This window comes from Chlamydotis macqueenii, chromosome 3 (assembly GCF_036417535.1).
Source record: "Chlamydotis macqueenii isolate bChlMac1 chromosome 3, bChlMac1.mat, whole genome shotgun sequence".
Taxonomy (NCBI): Eukaryota; Metazoa; Chordata; class Aves; order Otidiformes; family Otididae; genus Chlamydotis; species Chlamydotis macqueenii.
Window position 1 is genome coordinate 53,081,001 of NC_141558.1, and position 19,748 is coordinate 53,100,748.

Here is a 19,748-nt window from a genome sequence, read left to right on the forward strand (position 1 = left end):
TTAACAGACGATCTCAACTAATCTGGGAGCTACAGGATCCTTTCCTCTCCTGAAATTAACTCTACCAAACACCCAGAGTTAAACTCTAACAAAAGGATTCCCAGTCATGGTCCAGATGAAAAAGTTCATAAGGGAAACATTTTTTTTTGTCAGCCTGCCATTTCTTGGGCAGCCCTTTTACAGCCCCTGCTTGCCTCTTACACTGGAGCTTTATGCTTGGTCTCTCCTAAATCTCAAAAACATTAACTCCTAGCTCTAATGAAAGGTGTGTGCTGAGCCTTAACCAAAGCCCCCCAGTCATGGGTCAGACAAAACACTTCTTGGGAGACACATCTGTCTTAGATTCAACTTTTCCTGGGCAGACCCTTGCAGCTTTATTGAAACTGGAGCTCTAGGGTTTGTCACCTGCTTAACTCTAAAACTAATCCAAGCCTTAATGTAACCGTAGACCTGGTTTAAGCCTTAGCCAAAGACCCCTCAGCCATAGGCCATGTGAAAAACTTCTCAAAGGACAAGTCTTTCTGCAGTTTTGATCTTCCTTGGGCAGTCCCTCAGCAGCCGTAGTCACATTGAAGCTTTAGGATTCATCCCTCTCTTAATCCTAATCCTAGGCATGGGCTGACCTCTGCCAAAGATTCTCAGTTGTGTCAAACGAACAAGCAACAAGGCATGGGCTAAGTCCCATGGAGGGAGACCCTTTCGCATGGGCTAGACACAAAAGTGGACAAATGTCTCTGCAGCCTCAACCTTCCTTGTGTGGCAACTGTGCCACCCTCCTCCAGCAGGAGTTCTAGTATATGCCTTTCTCCTAACCCAGCCTCTTGCTTTTGCGTTGGAGGAACCACAGCCAAAGACCCTCAAACATGGTCCAAGTGAAAAATCTCTTGCTGGATAAATTTTCTGGCAGTATATCCTTTCCTTGGGCAGCCCCTTTGAAGCTCTACTCCAACAGAAACTCTAAACTCATGATTAAGGACCCTATGTGTATCCCCTTTTGAAATGTAGGTAAAATTTTCATCACTAAGCCAAACACCAGCTCCAAATTAACAGCTACAATCTTTGGCTTTCTTGGAATTTACAGCAGATCCCTCACTGCTCTTTTGTTATCCACACTGAAGACTAGCACAGAAAATGATGTGTAAGTTCTGACTGTGTCACCCATTTCCATTAGGGCTCACCAGAGCACAGCTTCCCACCTTTATCCTCTGCCTTTACTTAGATTTAATATATACAGGAACAAAGTCAGAAATAGCTTCACAATGCCATATCTGAAGTGACTGAATTTGCTTTAATAACTAGCTGTAGCTGGGATGAGGGGGCATTATTTCAGTTTCTCATTCAAGTTGCAGGACAGTGGAGGTAAGATAAGGCTAAAGGCAGAGGTCTGTGACATACTCTGAAATTTATGAACGCCCAACTGAAAGGGAAAAGCCTGAGGGTTGAGTCAGCAGTAAGGTAAACCACATATAGAAACTGTGATCATAACAACAGGAATGAGGAGGGAAGAAAAGGGAGAAAAAATGCTGAGAAGGACTACATGAGAGTGTGGAAGCATAACAGAAGAAATAGCAGGAAATCAGTCACATGAAATTTATTTTCAAAAACACTGAAGATGTTAAAATGGACATCATGATCCTATCCTGGATTGGCACTTCATGGCATGAGGGCGTCTCACTGTCTCACTTCTCATTTTTCATAAGTGCTTGCAACTGGGATTTACCCTCTCATGTTAGGGTAAATCTCACAAGACCACTAAATCTCAGCAGCTGGGAGGGTTTGTTGCAATTCCTGTGGTTCCCAACCAGAACTTTCCATTACAGAAGAAATGATGCTGCCAAACAGGTTAGCTGGCCCTCCAGTAGATTAACTGGATTGTGTTAACTGCATCATGGGGCTATGGGGAGAATAAAAGATTTCCTGGACTAAGAAGAGCAAAGAATTACTGCAATTAGGGCAAAAGTCTTTGGTGAGGACAAAGAAAAATAGATACTGTCTATATTGAAACCAAATTCCCAGTTTCTTCTGGAATGCAGAAAGCTTGTGCAATAACTGAAGCAAATAAAGAAAAGCTTCAATAGTATATAAATTTTACATTTTAAATGCCTCAAAATCTACAGTCCTAGAAAGCTGTAACTGCAAAGTCAAGAAGCCTGAAGTTAGGAGATGGCAACATTAATATTGCTTTCATGGTATCCACGCAGCCATTTTCAGGAAAATCCAGTGTGATACCATCTTTAATTACATGGCCACATCTACTGCCTCCTACAGTGTTAATACAAATGCTGCTTGCTGAATAGTTACCCTCTACTTTGTTTTGTCATTGTGTAGATAGTTTATTCACAGAACATTGTTCAGTCTCTGCTCTGAATATAAGTTATAAAAATACATGAATGGCTAATTTCCTAGCAGCCCCTATTGGAGTGTTCACGACTATAATATTCAAATGCTTTACAAGCATCCATTAATTTCTTTTTGTGGCACTTCTTCTTGTAAAATATTTTTTACAGTGGGGAAACATCACAGAAAGGGACTAAGGCAACAATACATTATTATAAGCATTTTCTACTAATTTTAGATGTCCAATTTGAAATGCCTAGGGCCTACCTTCCAGAGCATATAGCATCATACAGTATGTAGCAGTTTATTCAAAAAGCAATAGGTGCTAACTTCTGTGTCACAGAAGACAAAGAGAGATGCATGGAAAGCTAAAGAGACAGAGAAAGAGAGAGGAGAGCTCCTCCAGAGTCTTATTCAACTACTTTCATCATATGACCATCCTGTGATCACTGCCCTTACTCAGCACATGGAAACCTGAACAGGCTTGCGTGTGCCACTCTTCACTGCCGTCATCCACGCAGGACAAAGAGGGCTGCTGAGCCAGCTTTTAATCCATGCCAGGTTTGCAGTCTGCTGCTGGTAAACATTAGTGCAGAGGCAGGGACAGAAGTTTACCAAGGGCGCCACCAACGTGGCCTCTCTGCTCTGAGAGGAAAGCTCCAAGCACTTGCTGGGTTTCCCCAAAATAGCGAAAATATAGAATGCAGCTGTAAAATTCTAATGAATCTGTTTGGTTACCACATATAAAGTGCAATTTTATTGTCAAAGGCTTGGTTCGTTTGAAGCAAAGTTTTCTTAGATATCAAAAAAGCACACATTTAATATCACAATCTCCCCTACCAAAGAGCAAGCCTTTCCTCCAAAAGGATTTCTTGTATTGCTCTGAACCACATTTTTTGCTTTCAGGGAGAGAAAGAGGCAGCCTGTCACTGATATCAACCCTAGAAAATTCACATCCAATCAGATTAAGTCTGGAAAAATTAGAAGCAACCAAACAAGCTCTTCTGACAGAAAATATTAAGCTCTCTTAATTATAAGACTAATGAAGTAATATCATTTCTCCAAGAGCTGACATTTCAAGAAATTAGGAAATATCACTGCAAAGATAAAAGCCTTCCAGATATAACAGAGTTAAGAAACAGATGTGCTTTAAAAATGATGAACTGCATGCGTGAAGGAGAGTGTGGGAGATGTGCACTGGCTGCTTCAATTTTCCCTTTATAGTCTACAGTCAGCCCGATGACAGCGCTGGAGAAAAATAGAAAAATCTGTAGTCAGGCTAAACCATGAAAATGAAAACTTGCAAAAGATTCCTTTCTTGTGCATGTTTAAAAACATGAGCCTTCCCAGCTATTGCATACATACTATGCCATATCTACGTACTGAAAGGTCCAGGATTACTCTAGGGCTTGCAGACTTTCACTGTGTAGAGGCTGGAAAACCTAAGACTGGGTGTCAGCTCAGAGCGCATCCTCCTTGCTTCCTTCTTACAAGCTTGCCTGGGATTGTTTTTAACGCTGCCTATCCCTCATAGTCATTTATTATCAGATACTGAAGGATGCATGGGACAAGGACAAAATTTAAGAGGAAGGAATTTAAAGCTAATAATAAAGGAATGCATAGGACATTGCAGGAGGGAGGGAGGAAACAGGATAGTAAAAATTCAAAGCAGAAGTGATGGTAGAATATTATCAAGGGGATAGAGGAAGAGAAGGAGAAAGTTTGAGATAACAGGGAAGGATGAAGAGAAAATAAAGACAAGACAAAAACCAGGACTGCATTTATTGCCCGAAGGCTATAACCTGCTGCTGCCTGCGCTGCTGCACCTGCTCAACAAATGCTGGTTTGCATCTGATCCTGCTCTCGCAGGGCGTGTGTCTTTGCCAGCAATGCCAGCCCTACTTGGGGAACCAATTTCACAGACTAACTCTCGCCGTAAGGATTGCTTGCTACAGACCTTTTCCCTTTCCCTTTCTTACTTCATCACATCGCTCATGTTAGTACTGGCCAAGAGAACACTTTAACATTAATTCTCATCGTGTATTTATTGACTAGAGGTCACCGCTAATTGTACTGGTTTAAACCTTACTCACCAAAACACTATCAGCAACAACTGAGTCAGACAGTGTCTTTTAAAAATGTTTGGGTAACAAGAGCCTTCTCTATCTACGTAAGCAGATCAGTTAAAATCTTAACACACCGCAGAAAGTACCTGACTTGGAAAATACTTGAAATAAAAAATAATTTAAAATGTATGTATACAGTGACACAGCTCAGTTCTGATTACTTATTTACAACAATCAGAAACTAGTTTCCTCTAAGTGAAACTAGAAATTCAGGTTTTCAGGGATGGCTACGTAGGGCAGCACGCTTAACCTTTCACAACCACGATGAATTTGCTTCATACGTAAAGATCTGAGTCACATATATTGCTCAGATCCTTGTTGTTGAATAACTTATCACAAACTAAAAGGAAGACTACCCGTACGCATTGTGTGTGGGGCCTGGAGCTTCTGAGTCTTTTCACAATGACAATGGGTGGAATACGTCTGTTTTTCTTTCCATGGGGGAAAACATAGAACACACGAATAGTTGTGAAAAAGTGAAGGCTTATTTCTACACTGTCAGCAGCAGAAATCTACCAAAACAACAGAGTCGCATTAGTTTATGTTATGTAGGTACGTAGAAGCCTGTATATTCGAAAATGACAGTCTGTCTGTAGCAAAACACTGGAGGTTCCACTGTATTTTCCATATTTCAAGTTCAACATTTTTCTTTAAATAACAATTACAATGAGAAATAAACAGTTTTGGAAAATAACTGGTCCTGTTTTGATCCTGGCTTTTGGAAAACATTTTGCCAATGTTCTTGTGAACATATAGCTGACTGGTTGGCATTTTTCCATAAATACTAAATTTATGTTAAAGTTGAGAGAGATTTATTGGTGAGATGGCAGAATATAAGAGATGATAACTGAAGAGACATAGAAGAAAAAAAAAGGGGGAGAGAAAATTATCCTTCTCTATACACTTTCTAAACAAAATATTAGAGCTTAACTTGTGAAGGTACTCAATTTGAAAAATTTTCAAATGTAAAGGTTTTTTTATTTCTGTTTTCAAATGTATTTTCCACCAAAATATAAGCATTTTTTCTACTTCTAAACTCAAGGACCAGATTTGCCACACTTATATTGTGTAGCACCTTTAAAAAAAATTGTTTTAATTTTACTACCTGCCGAAAATTTGACTCTAATGCTGAATAGAATCTTACTCCACACAATCTAATGACTGCAATGCAACAAGAGGAAACATGAAACACTCACCTACCCTGGCAGACTGACCTTGTGTTTACCTGAGACCCAAAAGGAGCCCAGGTTGCACTAGCAAATCAGTGAGGGAACTCAGGTGACAAAACTGCAGGAGATTATTAGCTCATGAGAAGAGGGCAGTAGATGTGACAAAAAGGACACTGAGCCTCTAAAGCCTGTTTTGGTCTAAGAAAGACCTTTGTTGTGTGTTACTCCATTGTTTTTGTTAGAAATAATAAGCTGTGACCTAAAGAAAGGGCCTGCCAGGGCTATAGGGACTTTTACAGTAACTCGGTGGGATTGTCTGGATAAGGTAACGCTCGACAGCAAGCGTTGCAAAACCTACCACAGAGGTAAGCACGTCCCCTTACAATCTAGAACAACTTTACTGTCTTGTAAATACAAACACAAAGATTACTTGGGCATTAGTCTAAAAAATCCATGACATGTTGTGTATAAGAGTTTTCAGTAAGTACTTCAGTAGGCCATAACTGTACTGTCGTGTGATTTTGTTCTAAGGGATTGTGCATAATACTGCATTAATTTTTCAATAGCTGATAATAGTAGTTGACTGTGCTGCAAACATGGAAAGGAATTTGCTCTGAGTCTGCTTCAGCATGACAAACCATTGCACCTTTGGCTACTCTTGCACTCTGTAATGACTGGGAAGTGACTATTTCTCCTGTAGGGATGGTGTTACAAGGTCAAGTGCATGAGTCCTGTAAATCAGCATAGCTCATCCAATACTAGTTTCACTGCACATTAGGAACAAAAGTTAATAAACAAGCAACCAAATCACAGTCTGATAGAGTTAATTTACAGAAATCTCCACAAATAAATCTCATCCTCTAAGCACCCACTTCACTATTGCATAATTAGTTTCAACATTTCCACTCATTCTCCACAATACTGGTCATCTACATGCTGTATTATTCAATCTGCTCTGAAGTTCTTCTATATGAGAAAATAAATGGTAGATGAAAACTATATCATATTACTTTTTCTGCAGTGTTTTAATTATATAAGTCCCTGGTATTTCTCCAGTTTAAGAGACTAAAGTCATCAAAGTTTGTTTCCAGTAGTGGTTTTGTGTCCAGATAAGGGCTTCATTGCACTTAAAACTTGTTCTAAAACAACTTGTCTTTGGAGTCAGTTAAAGGCTACCATTAACTTTAATGGACATTGATTTGGGACATTGGGTGTGAAATATAGCCATCATCTCATATAATCATCACTTCTAAAAAAAACTTAAAATGTGTTCCTCAGATTACTTTCTGCTACAGAGTCCTCCAAACAGCGTTGTAAAATCTTGCATCAATGTTAGTAGTACGTGTCTGCATTTGTTAACACATACATGAACAAAAGTATTGATATACCACCATAATATACTGTAGAAGTAGCAATAACTCTCCTATTCATAACAACTGAGGAACAAAGTTGAAACCTTGAGGTAGCCTTAATGTTAACACGGTACAGGGAACACTAATAACATCAATTGATTTAACATTAAGAGAAACTCAAAAGGACAAGAAATTGTTCAATCATACATTCACTTAAACCATTACAGCTTCCAAAAGCACTTGATTGATTTCTTGAGAAAATCATTCCTGAAAAATTATTTTCTTTTCTCACAGGGAAACTCACCTCAGTACAGAAGTAATACAAGGGTTGAGGGTTTCCTCAAAAACAAAAAGCCCCCCTTGCCTGCACAGGACACAGGTGGCAGAGCAGATCTCCCCATCTGTTTTTGGCAGAGCTCTCTCCCAGACATTCACTTAGACACACACTTCATCAGCCTATTGCCAGCAGTGTGAGCAGACTCATACCCTCTCTCAGGCCAACTTTCAGTGGAGAACAACCAAGTCACTCTGTCCCCAGCGGGACTCGGAAAGGAACTGTCTAGTCTGTCACCCCCAGGTTACCCCGAGTCAAAGGATGGAACGGTTCTTTCACATGGGGACAATTTTCTTGAAGTTTTCAGAGTAACCTTTTTTCAGGGTGACAGATGGGAAGGGTGGACACACTGAAGATACCTTTGACTTCCAGAAGTAAAGCTGGAGCACATCAAACTCCATGTCAGTGTGTATGTTATCACCCCAAGACCCACACACATGGTTTCTTTTGTTGGAGATCACAACACCGTGTCAGAAAGGTATGTCAGCATCAAAGGAAGTTTCTGGGTGATTCAAAATGTTTTCAAACATTTTAGCTCTGTAATAAGAACAAGATCTCATTTTCTCTTTTCTTTCCTTGCAGGTATTCCAAATACTAATAATTATCTTGCCAATGTAATCAAGTTGTCATTCTGGATCAGCAAAAAACATCAGGTGACTTTCTATGGATAAAAATGATATTGATCCATCCATGTCAGTGGCTGAGAATATATACACACTTCTAAACATTCATAAATTTGTAGGAGTTTAGGAAAAGTAAACAATAAAAGGAACAGAAAGCCAAGACTCTCTTTTTTGAAGTAGAGGTAAAGGACACCACTAAGGAGATTTAGGAGCAGCCGCCTCCTCCAGCCACTGTTGCCCAGGGGTCTCCCGCCGGGCTGCTGGAGCCTGGCCCAGGGGCACAGGCCCTCTGCCCACGCTGGGAGATGTGGCTGCCACTTTCCTGTTTGCAGGTTCAACCAGCGGTGAAGCTGAGCCCGTGTGTCAGAGACAGACAGACGCAGAGAGGACATTGACACGGCCGGTCACACAGACTGCCACAGACAAGGCGCTGCCTTCAACAGCATCCACGTACAGGACTCACATAAAACGCAAGTACAATCCCCTCCCCTGCTCATCGGTTGGCAGAGCCAGAAGGTCACTAGTGATGGTGCACGCATCCACACTCTTTAAATTCACAAGCACATGTACATTTGTGGAACCCCCCCTCAAATACCAGCACAGCCCATCTCTCCATCCACCAACCCTGCCCTGATCCCAGACCATCTCACTCACACTTGCCTCACACACACTGGTCCCCTCAGCAGCTGGTTTCGAGACAGACCCCAGTGGCTGGTGGCCAGGACGCCCACCCACTCCAGCATCTGGCACTGAAGACCCCACTCACTCCAGCAACTGAACCACAGCCCAGGGGTTCCTACACACCACCTCTGACTCCAGTTGCTGGTCCAGTCACACCAGTCCCTCCAGTAGCTGGCACTTAGCCCTTGCAGGACTTGCACATAGGACAGAGGATAAGGTTACACAGAGAGATAGCCAAGAAAGGATTTAATGAGAAGACAAGACAGCATGGGGTGACCAGGCACAAGGCTCAGCCAAACATGAAAGGGGTGTAAAAACGTCAACAAAGGTGCAAAAATGTCAACAAATGTGTAAAAACATTTTACAGCCCCTTTTATACCCCTTTCTGTCTACCCCCTCTTTGTTCCTCTTTGATCCCTTTTCCCTAAACCTTACTTCATCATGATATAACCCCACAGACCCCCTCCACCATCCTGGACCCCCAAACTCTGGGTTTGCTTGCTGTTTCTTGATAGCCCATCAATTAGTGCAACTGACCGGGTTTGTTTCCAGTTGTTGTCTTTGTTGACATCAGTCAGTCAGGTTTGGTGTTTCTGTGTGTTTGTCTCCCTCCCTTTCCTTATTGGCAAGGTTCTTGGTCAGATAATCTTACTGGAAACTAAACATTCTCGCACTTTACATACCCTTATCAGTGAGTGTAACTGACTAGGTTTGTCCTCATCACCACCTTCCTTCTGACGTTTCCCTCACATACGTCTTTGCATTTTCTTGTGTATGGCTCCTTCAACCAGATGCTCTTAGAGGAGCAGAGACTCCTTCCATATGCCCTTACAGAGACTTTCACTAACTGAAAATATCAATAGCTTCAAAAGGAAGACTGAGTTTCATGAGTTCTCATCTTTCCTTAAATTCATGGTATATATTCATTCCCACATGTGAGTCTCAGATATTTTTTCTCTTCTTTTGCACAGAGGTTTGAAAAGGCATGCTACAAAATTGTGTTATAAATACAGAAAAATGTTATTAATTTTTCAGGGAACTAGCAATGCATCTGCATTAGTGAGAGAAAGCTAAGGGAAAATGTTTACCAAAATTACTGCAGATAAATGTATAATGTAAAATGTTATAGATTATACAGTAGTCTGCCCAGAAGTAATGAAAACGTCCATTAGTGAAAATCCTTTCTGGAACCATCACTTATTATTTAATTCATTGCTTTGTTTTTCCAGTTTTCATTGCTTAAGATTAGTGTACCAGCATGGAAAAACTGTATGTATTTCTATCTGGTGTAAGGGATAAAGAAATTGAATGCATTTGTGATCAGTGTTTTGTTTGATCTTCTGAAAAGTTATTTCCAGATGAATTCTAGGCATGTCTGGAGAATGAAAAACTGCAAAGATATAGATTTCAATTCTAATTTCTTGTAACTCTTAAGGTTTTCTCAGGCAGTTAGGAGGTGCAAACCTAAATGTCACATTTAAGAAAACTCCTATGAAGAATAAGCTTCTTAGCTATGAAGTTTAGTCTCTTACTTCTAAAGTTCTAACTCAAGAAGGATCTTCAAATATGTCTCATATATTACTACTAAAAAAAATTTAAAATTGTTTTTCCTCTTATATGTAGCAGTAACTATGAAATAATACTTTGTTTTTAAATATAATCTAATAAATTATAATTTTTTTGCTATGCATACTTTGCTTGCATAACTTGAAAAGGAACAAAATGCTTTACTACAGAAAAACATCTGAATCCTGATTAACCATATTTTCTCTACTCATCCATTTTAAAATTAAAGGAGTTAAATTCTGTGTTGTCTAAACTAGACTACAAGAAGGGTACACCATTATTAGAATGTTTGCACAAGGCATCTCTGCTACAGCCCCCTGTTAGAAGATAATGCCTGTCAGATAACAACAGGACACATCCCAGGTTTAGTTCTGCATGTTTAGTAGGAAGCAAAATGAATTGACAGGTAGATCTGTGAGGGTAAAGTCGCTGAGGTTTGTCACCCAGCCTGACTCGGGCGCTTTAGGTTAGGTGAGGAAGACAGGTGTGGTCTGTACAGGACTGGGTGGGTGAATGTCACAGGGACCTGTGCAGTGCTACCATTTCCTTTTGTGCCTGTTTGTTCTGAGCGTGGGTGTTTTTGAGCCACTCATGACTAAGCAATCACCAATCCGGAAAAAAAAAAAAAAAAAAAAGCCAAATACTTGTTTAGGAATGGAAAACTTTCTGCAGAGATAAAAGGGGTTTTTGTGGCTTTGGGGTTTTTTTCCCAATAGCTTGGTCTTTGCCTACAGACAGGAATAAAGAATTGTGCAGTGTCAACACCTACGCTTTTGCTAAACAGACTTGACAATAGGTCTGTAATTAGACATGGCAGTGATGTACCCTCTGACATTGCTTATACAACAGTTCCAGCCTCTGGTGAAGTACAAAGGGAAGAGATCAAAGAAAGTGGACGGGCCTGTGCACTTTTCATAAAATCCTTTCTGAAACAGAATAGCAGGGCTAGAGGGGCCATTGGTTTGACCTCGTAGGATATCTCTTATGTTTTTATGACTTAATCTCTTCAGTACAGATACGATCCTACACAAAGAAAGCCCCAAAGTCTTCTATAACCAACAGTGCTTTTCACATGTTACAAAATAATTCTTCACAGATATACTTGACCTAGTTTGTTTAAAATCAGCCCAGTTTTAGGATTTCTTAGCCTGGCTGAACTGTTAGTTACTATTTTTTAGTTCTAAACCTGCTCAGAGATCACTCAGCTCTGCATTGTGCTGCACGGAGAGCCATCAAAGACAACTATTGAGGAAACAGTAACCATTGTACAATACTTGAATGTTTTTGCCAACAACACTGCTCAAATCCAATTAATCTAGGCTAGCATGCTTATTCTTACAAAGTCTGAAGGAAAAACATCAAACACGACTATTGAGTTATTCTGACCAGTATATGGTCTTTGTTTTTCTAAGAGGCACTGTAAAGGCCACCTGGCTTTCACAGTGCTGTAAGAAAAGCTAACCAGCTATGTTTGCAGGTTTGAAGGATATTGTTTCTGGCCTTCACATGGTTCATTGTCAAATCTTTCACAAGAGGGTAATGGAAACTAGTATATAATGATTATAATGTATAACGTACACACTAATTTCAAATAAAGACAAGGTAAGAAGAAACGTCTTTATTTCTCAAAGTTTGAATAGACAATGTTGTATATTTAGAAAACTACATTGCCAGAAAATATGTGACCTAAACTAGACAAGTTTGCATGAACTTGCATTGCTCATCTACAATGCCATAATCCTTCTATCTTTCTGAACAGAGACATACATTTTCTCGACATGGCTATACACATGGATGTGTACTGGCACTTGACAAAATCTGACACTTTATAGTCCTGTAAACCATCTCCTTTTGTGTTCAGTGTATCTTTGAACATTTAAGAAATGAGCAGAAATGAAGACAAAGTTTGAGATGGGCTTGAAAGCTCAGCCATGACTAAATAAGTTCAGTGATTAAATTCATGGTCTTTTTCTAGTATTCAATCATCTAAATTCAAGAGAGGCACTCCAGATCACACATAGCATTCCAAACTTGGGGTACTTCAGATGCTATGAACACAAGGTCTAAAAACATCAGAAGCACGATCTTCTGACTTTGCAAGACACATCCTGTCTCACAGAGCTGTTTAACATGGTCTTAAATGTATCAGCCTTCTAAACTTTCTCTATGCATGTGTATGAACATGTGCAGGCACACACAAAAGCACATACATAGAGTATATTAATGTACATACATAAAGTATATTCATTGAAAGAAAAGATGGATTTTTGTATGAGTTAATATACAGATATTTTACTGATTTATAGTAAACACAGATTTTTGTGATAAAGAAACCTTTTCTACAAAAAACTATGAGAATAGCTTTCGTATTTAACATAACAGGTTCCGAGAATGTGAGAACAACCCACTACTACTTTGTGTAGCCGTGTTAGCAATGAACAGTTCTCTCAAGTTCATTTTGGTACAGGCTTACTGCTGATTCTGGTGGTCTCCTCAGGAGTTTGTACTATAATAGAGAGAGGAATTATGAGAGGGAAAGAGAGAGCGCACAGAAACCACAGTGGATTACATTCAGTTTTCTGAGGCGTTCAGCAGAATCTAAGGTTTCACTTTAAAAAGCGCCTCTAGACATTTTGGCTCTAAATACCACTTTGAAAAATGACCCACATGAACCAAAGAAACCCCACAAGCCTGACTTTGCAGAAAGTCTGAAACAGGTCAGCCCAGGGAACACTTTATTTTTCATGTATTGTAACTCAGATTCAGTCAATGTATGAACTAGTTAAAGCTGAGTCAGGTCACAGAAGGTGAAGGAATTATGGAGATTGACAAAAATAACCTACAAGTCACTTCTGCTTTCAAAGGGTTGTTCAAAATGCTCATTGTGGAATTGACTGGTGAAGTTTCATTGATTAGGTCTGGGGCTCAGTTTCCACCAGCTGGGAAATAGCTACATAAGAAATCTTTCTGAAATAAGGAATGTTTCTGAAACTGGCAAAAGTTAAAAGTAATTGCTGTGAACTTCTTTGACCTAGTCTACTAGGAATTTGCATGGATTTACTTCCCTCAGCACATCAGTCTTGTGTCAATAAAGTCGGGATGAACATATGGAATTAAGTTGACTTTCAATAAACAGCCAACGGGTCCATCAGGATGGCAGGCGAGAGCCCCCTCTAAGTACACTCCACCTTTCCTCCAGAAAAAAAGAATTCATGTTACTCCAACAGTGGCTTTTTTTTAAATTTTTGCTTCATTAAAATTAACTGTACAGCTGGGCTGTATTTGTTGTCCATAACAATTTGCACTATGTCGCTTTCTTGTTTAGTTAAAACAACTGGTAGTAATAAAATAAGGGCAGGTGGATGTGTTACTATGGTTCCTGTTTATAGTGCAGAATAACAAGCACAGAAAGAGCACAGAGACAGGAAGGTCACACTCCTTGCCAAGGAAATTTATATATTTTAATCCACATTTTGGTGTTAGTCAGCTTTCTCTTTCTGATCATCCTTTGCTGGACATGCAAGGTAAATTATGAGACTGTCTCCACGTGACGGTGTCTCTCTTTTTCTAAATGTTAAATGACTAAACTCAGAAAGAAGAGCATTCCAAAGTCATGGGATGCGGCAGACACAACCTCACTCAAACTTGCTTAGAAACGAAAAATCTGTTTGGCTTGTGATTTTCATGGCTACCTGTGATGCAGAGAGAAGAAAAGAACCAAGTGTTCTTCCACTTGCTAATTTATCATTACTGTTGTCTGCTTTTGGTCAGATATTAAGCAACATAACGTTTTTGTAGTTACAGATTTCATTCCTCGTGCAGTGAAAGTTCATTGCACGAGTACAGTTTGCTAGACAAATGCTTCCACCCCCCAGCTGCCTTGTCCCACCAATCCTAGATAGGGCCAGAAGACAGCTGTCTCCAGAGACACTAGGCACAATCTCTTCACAATCCCTCCACCCTGACAGGTTGTTGTTAATATAAGGAGTACTGCAGGTGCTAGAAAAGCTCAGCAGTGAGAAGATGCTTTACTGGTAAATATAAAAATGAAGGGCCTTGTTTCCTCAGTCTGTCCAAAACAGCCTTCATGGTAACAGGTGTGCATTTCTTGGACATACGTAATCTTTTCCAGTACACATTTAGACTACAGTGCTGCAGCAGGCAGAACCCAAGCCATGGATTTACCTTTTTTTCCCTTTCTGCTATTGACACAGAATGTTACTGATTTCATCCAAGTCATTCACATTGGAAGAGATCACTCAAGCCAAAAGAAGGAAGCAAGAGAAACTTTTTTTGAGATATTATGTACAAATATGAAGTGTTTTATTTTTAGTATAAGTTAGTTACATTATATAATATAAATATATTAGCAAAATATAATATAAACAAAGTCTCCCTTCAATTTTAGCATACAAGTTCTACCAATAAACTTAGGTCTGAGGAAAGCAATACAGTAAAGAAAACTCATTCTTTCTCAGTTCTGCTTGAACATTCTGATAGCCAAGGATACATGAAAATTCCCTTTGCTATAAATAGTATTTAATTTTTGTTTTTCCTAGACTGGAGATACTGCAAATCCTTCCTGCCCTTTCATCCAGTTATTGATCCACCTTATCAGTGCTACCTCAGTCATACTGGACAGAATCAAAGAGACTTCCAGAAAGAAAAACTGTTATCTACACAAGCACAAAGAAGAAAAGTTTCTTGCTTTCCTTCTTACTTTACTTCATTCTCTTACCAAGGAAAAGTTCAAAAACGCCTTTCTCCATGAAAACATTCACAGACACTTCAGCGAGGAGACAAAATGGTCTGCTGCATCACTTGCAGAGAACAAGCAATTACCTAGCATTAATCTGCCACAATGGACAACACAGATCCAGATGGACTTACCAATCTCTAACTGGCTCTGCAATATAGATCATGTCAAATTGTTGATTAAAAAAGGCCCAGATACATTTTGCTTCTTATAATCTTGAAGGCTACAAGAAAAACTGAAATGATTAGCAAAAGAAATCTGACCACTCTGCATGCAGCTTTCAAGCACATACTGGCTAAACTTACACAGTGGCCCTGTCATCTCTAAGTCATTTCATGTATGGAGTATCCATGCACATATACGAATGTCAATTTCTTAAAAAAGTTTATATACAATCACATTGAAATCAGATGCCAGAGAAAATGGCCACATTCATACCACAAATCAAGTCTGTTTCCCAGAACAGTTTAGACAGTTTTTCTTGATCTAATAAGATAGAGACACAGTCCAGAAATAAGCTAAAATTTCCATTGTCTCTACAGACATACAGAAGCTATCTGGTGCTATGGAATGTGCCTTCAACTAGCTCAAAGACTGTTGATCAGCTTTGCCTGGCAAAGCATAAACAACACACTGCAAATATCACGGTATATATACATGTTGGCAGGTGAACATGTGATACAGATTATAAGTCTTCCATTCTTTGTCAGTTCTGTGCTAGGACCATAAAGGACTGGTATAAAGGATAGAAGGACACAATTAAAACTTCTCCTATTTCCACAAATCTCTATATCATGGCCATGAGCAATTGGCCAACACCAAAGGAGAAAGCTAATTAAAATCAAAATGGAAAGACAAAAGAAGTTAAATTTAAAGTTCAGGCAGATAATATGATTAAAGCATTGAATTTTAAGTAAAGAGACTTCTTTTTTTTTCAACCTCACTCTTTTACTTTAGGGAAAAAAAGGGTTAGTTCTTTAAAATACCACCCCTACTGTTGCTCTTATTGTTTTACTTTGATAACAGAGGTGTCAAATGTAGAGGATGGCTGAAAGTGAAGTCTTGGAAGAAATTGTAGCCAGGTATATTCCAATTGGACACAAGGGAAAAAAATCCTCACCATGCAGGTGAAAAGTTTAATGGGAAATGGCTCTAAGCAAATGGGTACAACTTTATTTTGGCCATGTTTGGGTTGCAATGACTTGTTCAAATGTCCTTCAGAGGTCATTTCCAACCCGAGTTAGTCTATGATTATACGAAAGGATATCTATGTGGCCTGACAGAAGGCAGTCTTGAATACTTGAATATTTTTGTTGAAGGTCAGTAAAGCCAACTGTCTTAAGAGGAAATGTGAGGAAAGACAAAATGCTTAGTCAGATTAGTTTTGGTACGAAACCAAACACTTGTCAAAAATTTTGGAGAAATGACTTCGTTTGATCTGTAAAAGCTCTCCATCTCCTCCTTTGTTAACAATCTATAAAGAAAAATCTTTTGTCAAAACTTAGTCTTTATTAATAAAGGGAGAAAGGTATATAAAAAGAGTAAAATAAAATAAAATTTAGTCTGTAACAAGAAAAAAAAACAGAGGTTACGCAACAATGCACTCTGGCAAAGTTAAGTCCATATTTGATGCTGTAAGTATAGAAAGATAAGAGGGACTGTAAAAGCTGAGACTTTGTTGTATAACTGAGCAAAATTACTTTCAAAGCATTAACAGCAAGTAGAAATCTTAGATGACTTGTAATAAAACTAGTTATTGAAAGAGGGCAAAGGCCAAGGTGAGTTGAATTAAAGCCTACCACCATTTCTCTAGTGGTTCAGAAAATGCCTTCCCTGTAGATTAATTTCAGTAATTGGAAGAATTCTTTTGAACATGACCATTGAAAGGGTTGTTTGCCGGAATGCAGAAATAGAAACAGCTGGTGAGACTCCGGAAATTAAGGTCTTCAGGTTAGAGAGGAATCTTATAGTTGCCGTAAAATGCCTCTAGCACAAATCCTACAGCTGATAAAAGACTGGAGTAATCATATCTGAGCCAATTTTCCTAGCACTAGGCAGTACAGTAGGCAGATCATCGGAGAGGATGTTTCAGGTCCAAATGAGATTAAACTGAAAAGCTGGAACATCATCCCTCTAAAGTCAAAATTAATTCTGAGACTAATAATGAATGCCATTCCTGCTGTCTCTTTCCACACTGATCATTTTTGCCAAAACATACCTCTAGCATTGCAGTCAGACCTATTTCAGGAAATGCTGTCTCTGATTGCAACACACATAAGTAACTCTGCATCCCAGGCTGACTCAGACCTTACTCATCCTCACCAGGGAGCCAAGTAACTGATTTTGTGCAATCTCTGCTCTAGTTCTGAGTATTAAATAAGATTGGACATGTTTTGAATGGGCAGGAAATCATGGGCTGCATAACTAAACTCTGTGAAAGTTTAACAAATTCCATTTGTACTCTGTTGATATATCCACTCTTTTGCCCTTTGCAGTACTTACTCCAACTATATTTGTCCTGAGAGCAGAGATTTGCCTCCAGAGAAGAAACAAATAATTTAGAAGAAACCATTAAAATCTATCTGTTAGAGACTCACCCATCATTTATAAGATGTAAAGGTAGCTTCCTGAAACTCTGTGTAATTGGTAACTCTGCAGTTGGTTAGGCTGAATGCTGTTTGGGGCAAGGGTCATATCTTTTCAGTCTCTGGGAAGCATCTGACACACACTTACTGTTATACAAATAAAAATCATGAACCGTCACAGTGGTAACCAACCTGATATTCCCAGATGCTTCTTAAACAGGTATATCAGAGAGGGAAATTATTTAAAACAAAACAAACCTCTCAACGTTGCCTTTGATTATTGATTTTCCTGTGACCACAGTGTCTTTTCCTTGCACACACCAACTAGTGCTGTCATCAGTAGGACCACTGGAGGTTGAGCGCGGCAGAGTACACAGCAAAAGAAAGGCTGTAACTTCCTGCCCCAAACCCATTTAACTAACAGGAAAGAGACCGTGGTGTGCGTTACGTGGGTTACTCACGGCTCAGCTTCGATGCTCTGGACAGCAGCTATGTAGTTGGCAGGGACGTAGCCCTGGAGCTTGCGGCCAGGACAGACTGACCCTGCTGGCAGGAGGAGTCTAGCGTACCACCAGCCCTCGTAGGACGCATCCAGCACTTCAAGCTTATCCCCAGCTCGGAAGCTCAAGTCCTCCTCAGTGCGAGCCTCGTAGTCGAAGAGTGCCACAAATCTACAAATATTCACCAGATGCTGGCCAGGCAGTGGAGGTAAAGGTTTCTCTTTTATCTTATTGTCTCTGTCTTTCTGTTGTGCTTGTAAATCATGCCTTACCACAGCAAGGTTGGCGAAGACTTGGCCGCCTTTCTCATCCTGCTCACCGTCTCTCCCCAAGAATAAGCAAGGGATGTAGGGCTCCAAACAGGTGCAGTGCTTCTGACAAAAGTTTCCCATCCTGTTTCCTCGTGCCTTCCTCTGCTTCTGCTCTTCTTTCACCTTTCCCAGTTGCGATACCCTTAGACCAATTTATGCACCATCAACATTTCAGCTTTTTGCAGGATTTCTTCTTCCCTTCCTCCTTTGGCACAAAATGAAACAACTCTTGGCACAGCTGGAAGCTCCTCTCTGAGCCCCACTGAGAGCTCATTACAGGCAGCTCCTGGATCAGTGAAACCCGAGTATCCAAGTGCCGGAGCACATGTGGAGGGAATTCCTCACTTCCTCTTCAGAACAGGAAAGCAACACAACAGCTGTGCTGGGCTGAGCTCCGGGAACAATGGGGGAGCATGGAGCCTCTTCTCCTACAGCAAAACAGGGAAGCCAGAACACCTAAGCAGAGCAGGCTTCTCAACTCTTACGGCTCGGGATGGGTGTTTTCTTATCTCAGATGGGGTCCTGTCATATGATCAGCAGTGAACGTCTGTAGACTCTGTCTTGGTAATGATTAACCAAGCTGACCTGCCTATTTCCTTAGCAGTCTCCGACGTGGACAGCTTGAATATTTCTTTTTGTTTCCTGGTTGGCACTGGTTTCAGTTCCTAGTGGGAAGCCTTTGCTCGCCTGAGGCCGGCAGACGCCCTCACCTGCAGCACACCTGTGGTTTCTGCTCTCCCTCACACCCGGGCACTTTTCCACGCTAAGCACCCGCCCTTCAAACCAGTCATCTGGTTTTTTTGGTTTTGTTTTGGTTTGGTTTTTTTTCAGCTGGGTTTGGCACTTCTTATAAGGAAAAAGAAATATATGGAGTGTAGAGTAATACAGCAATAGATTTTAATTCATTCCCTATTCTGCATTTTAAGGAAACAAAGGCACTAGCCAAAAAAACTGCTATAGGTGGTCAGCTAAGTATACCAATCACATATAAAAATAACAGTTGTCTTCCAGTCCCCAAGTAAGCCAATGAAACTAAGTTGACCAGTATATGCTCATTTCCAAAGCACCTATAAGCTGACATACAGACTGAGCATGGGTGTCTGGATACCACTGTGGCAAAGCAGCCTGGAGAGGCACCTGCCACAACCCAGCAGTGCAGCCCGAGCTTGGTAACAGCTGGAAATCACCGCAGCCTGGGGGACACACAATGCTCGGAGCGGGAACAGGATGCACGAGGGACAGCCTTCCTGCACCGTGCGGTGGCATTTCAGTAAGAGGCAAACTCTTACAGTTTTGGTCAACCAAAATCCACAGATGGATCTATAGATTTCTGCTCATAAAGAAAACTAGCTCCCTTTTTTTTTTTTTTTTTTGGTCAGGAATGACTGATGTTTTCCTAAACCATTCA

General features: G+C 40.1%; 1 protein-coding gene across 2 annotated transcripts in view; it reads right to left on the reverse strand.

Moving 5' to 3' along the window:
• FRK (fyn related Src family tyrosine kinase) overlaps positions 1–18,421 on the reverse strand; it is a 52,296-nt gene extending 33,875 nt beyond the window's left edge. The window contains exons 1-2 of one of the 2 annotated variants that reach the window (XM_086743525.1): positions 18,349–18,421; positions 17,991–18,264 (exon numbers count right to left, since the gene is read on the reverse strand). In XM_086743525.1, coding sequence (XP_086599651.1) covers positions 17,991–18,264; positions 18,349–18,421 — 347 coding nt within the window. Of the gene's footprint in view, positions 1–17,990 lie in introns of both variants that reach the window. The other variant, XM_010127227.2, reaches the window with a different exon arrangement.
• Between the last annotated feature and the right edge of the window lie 1,327 nt (positions 18,422–19,748).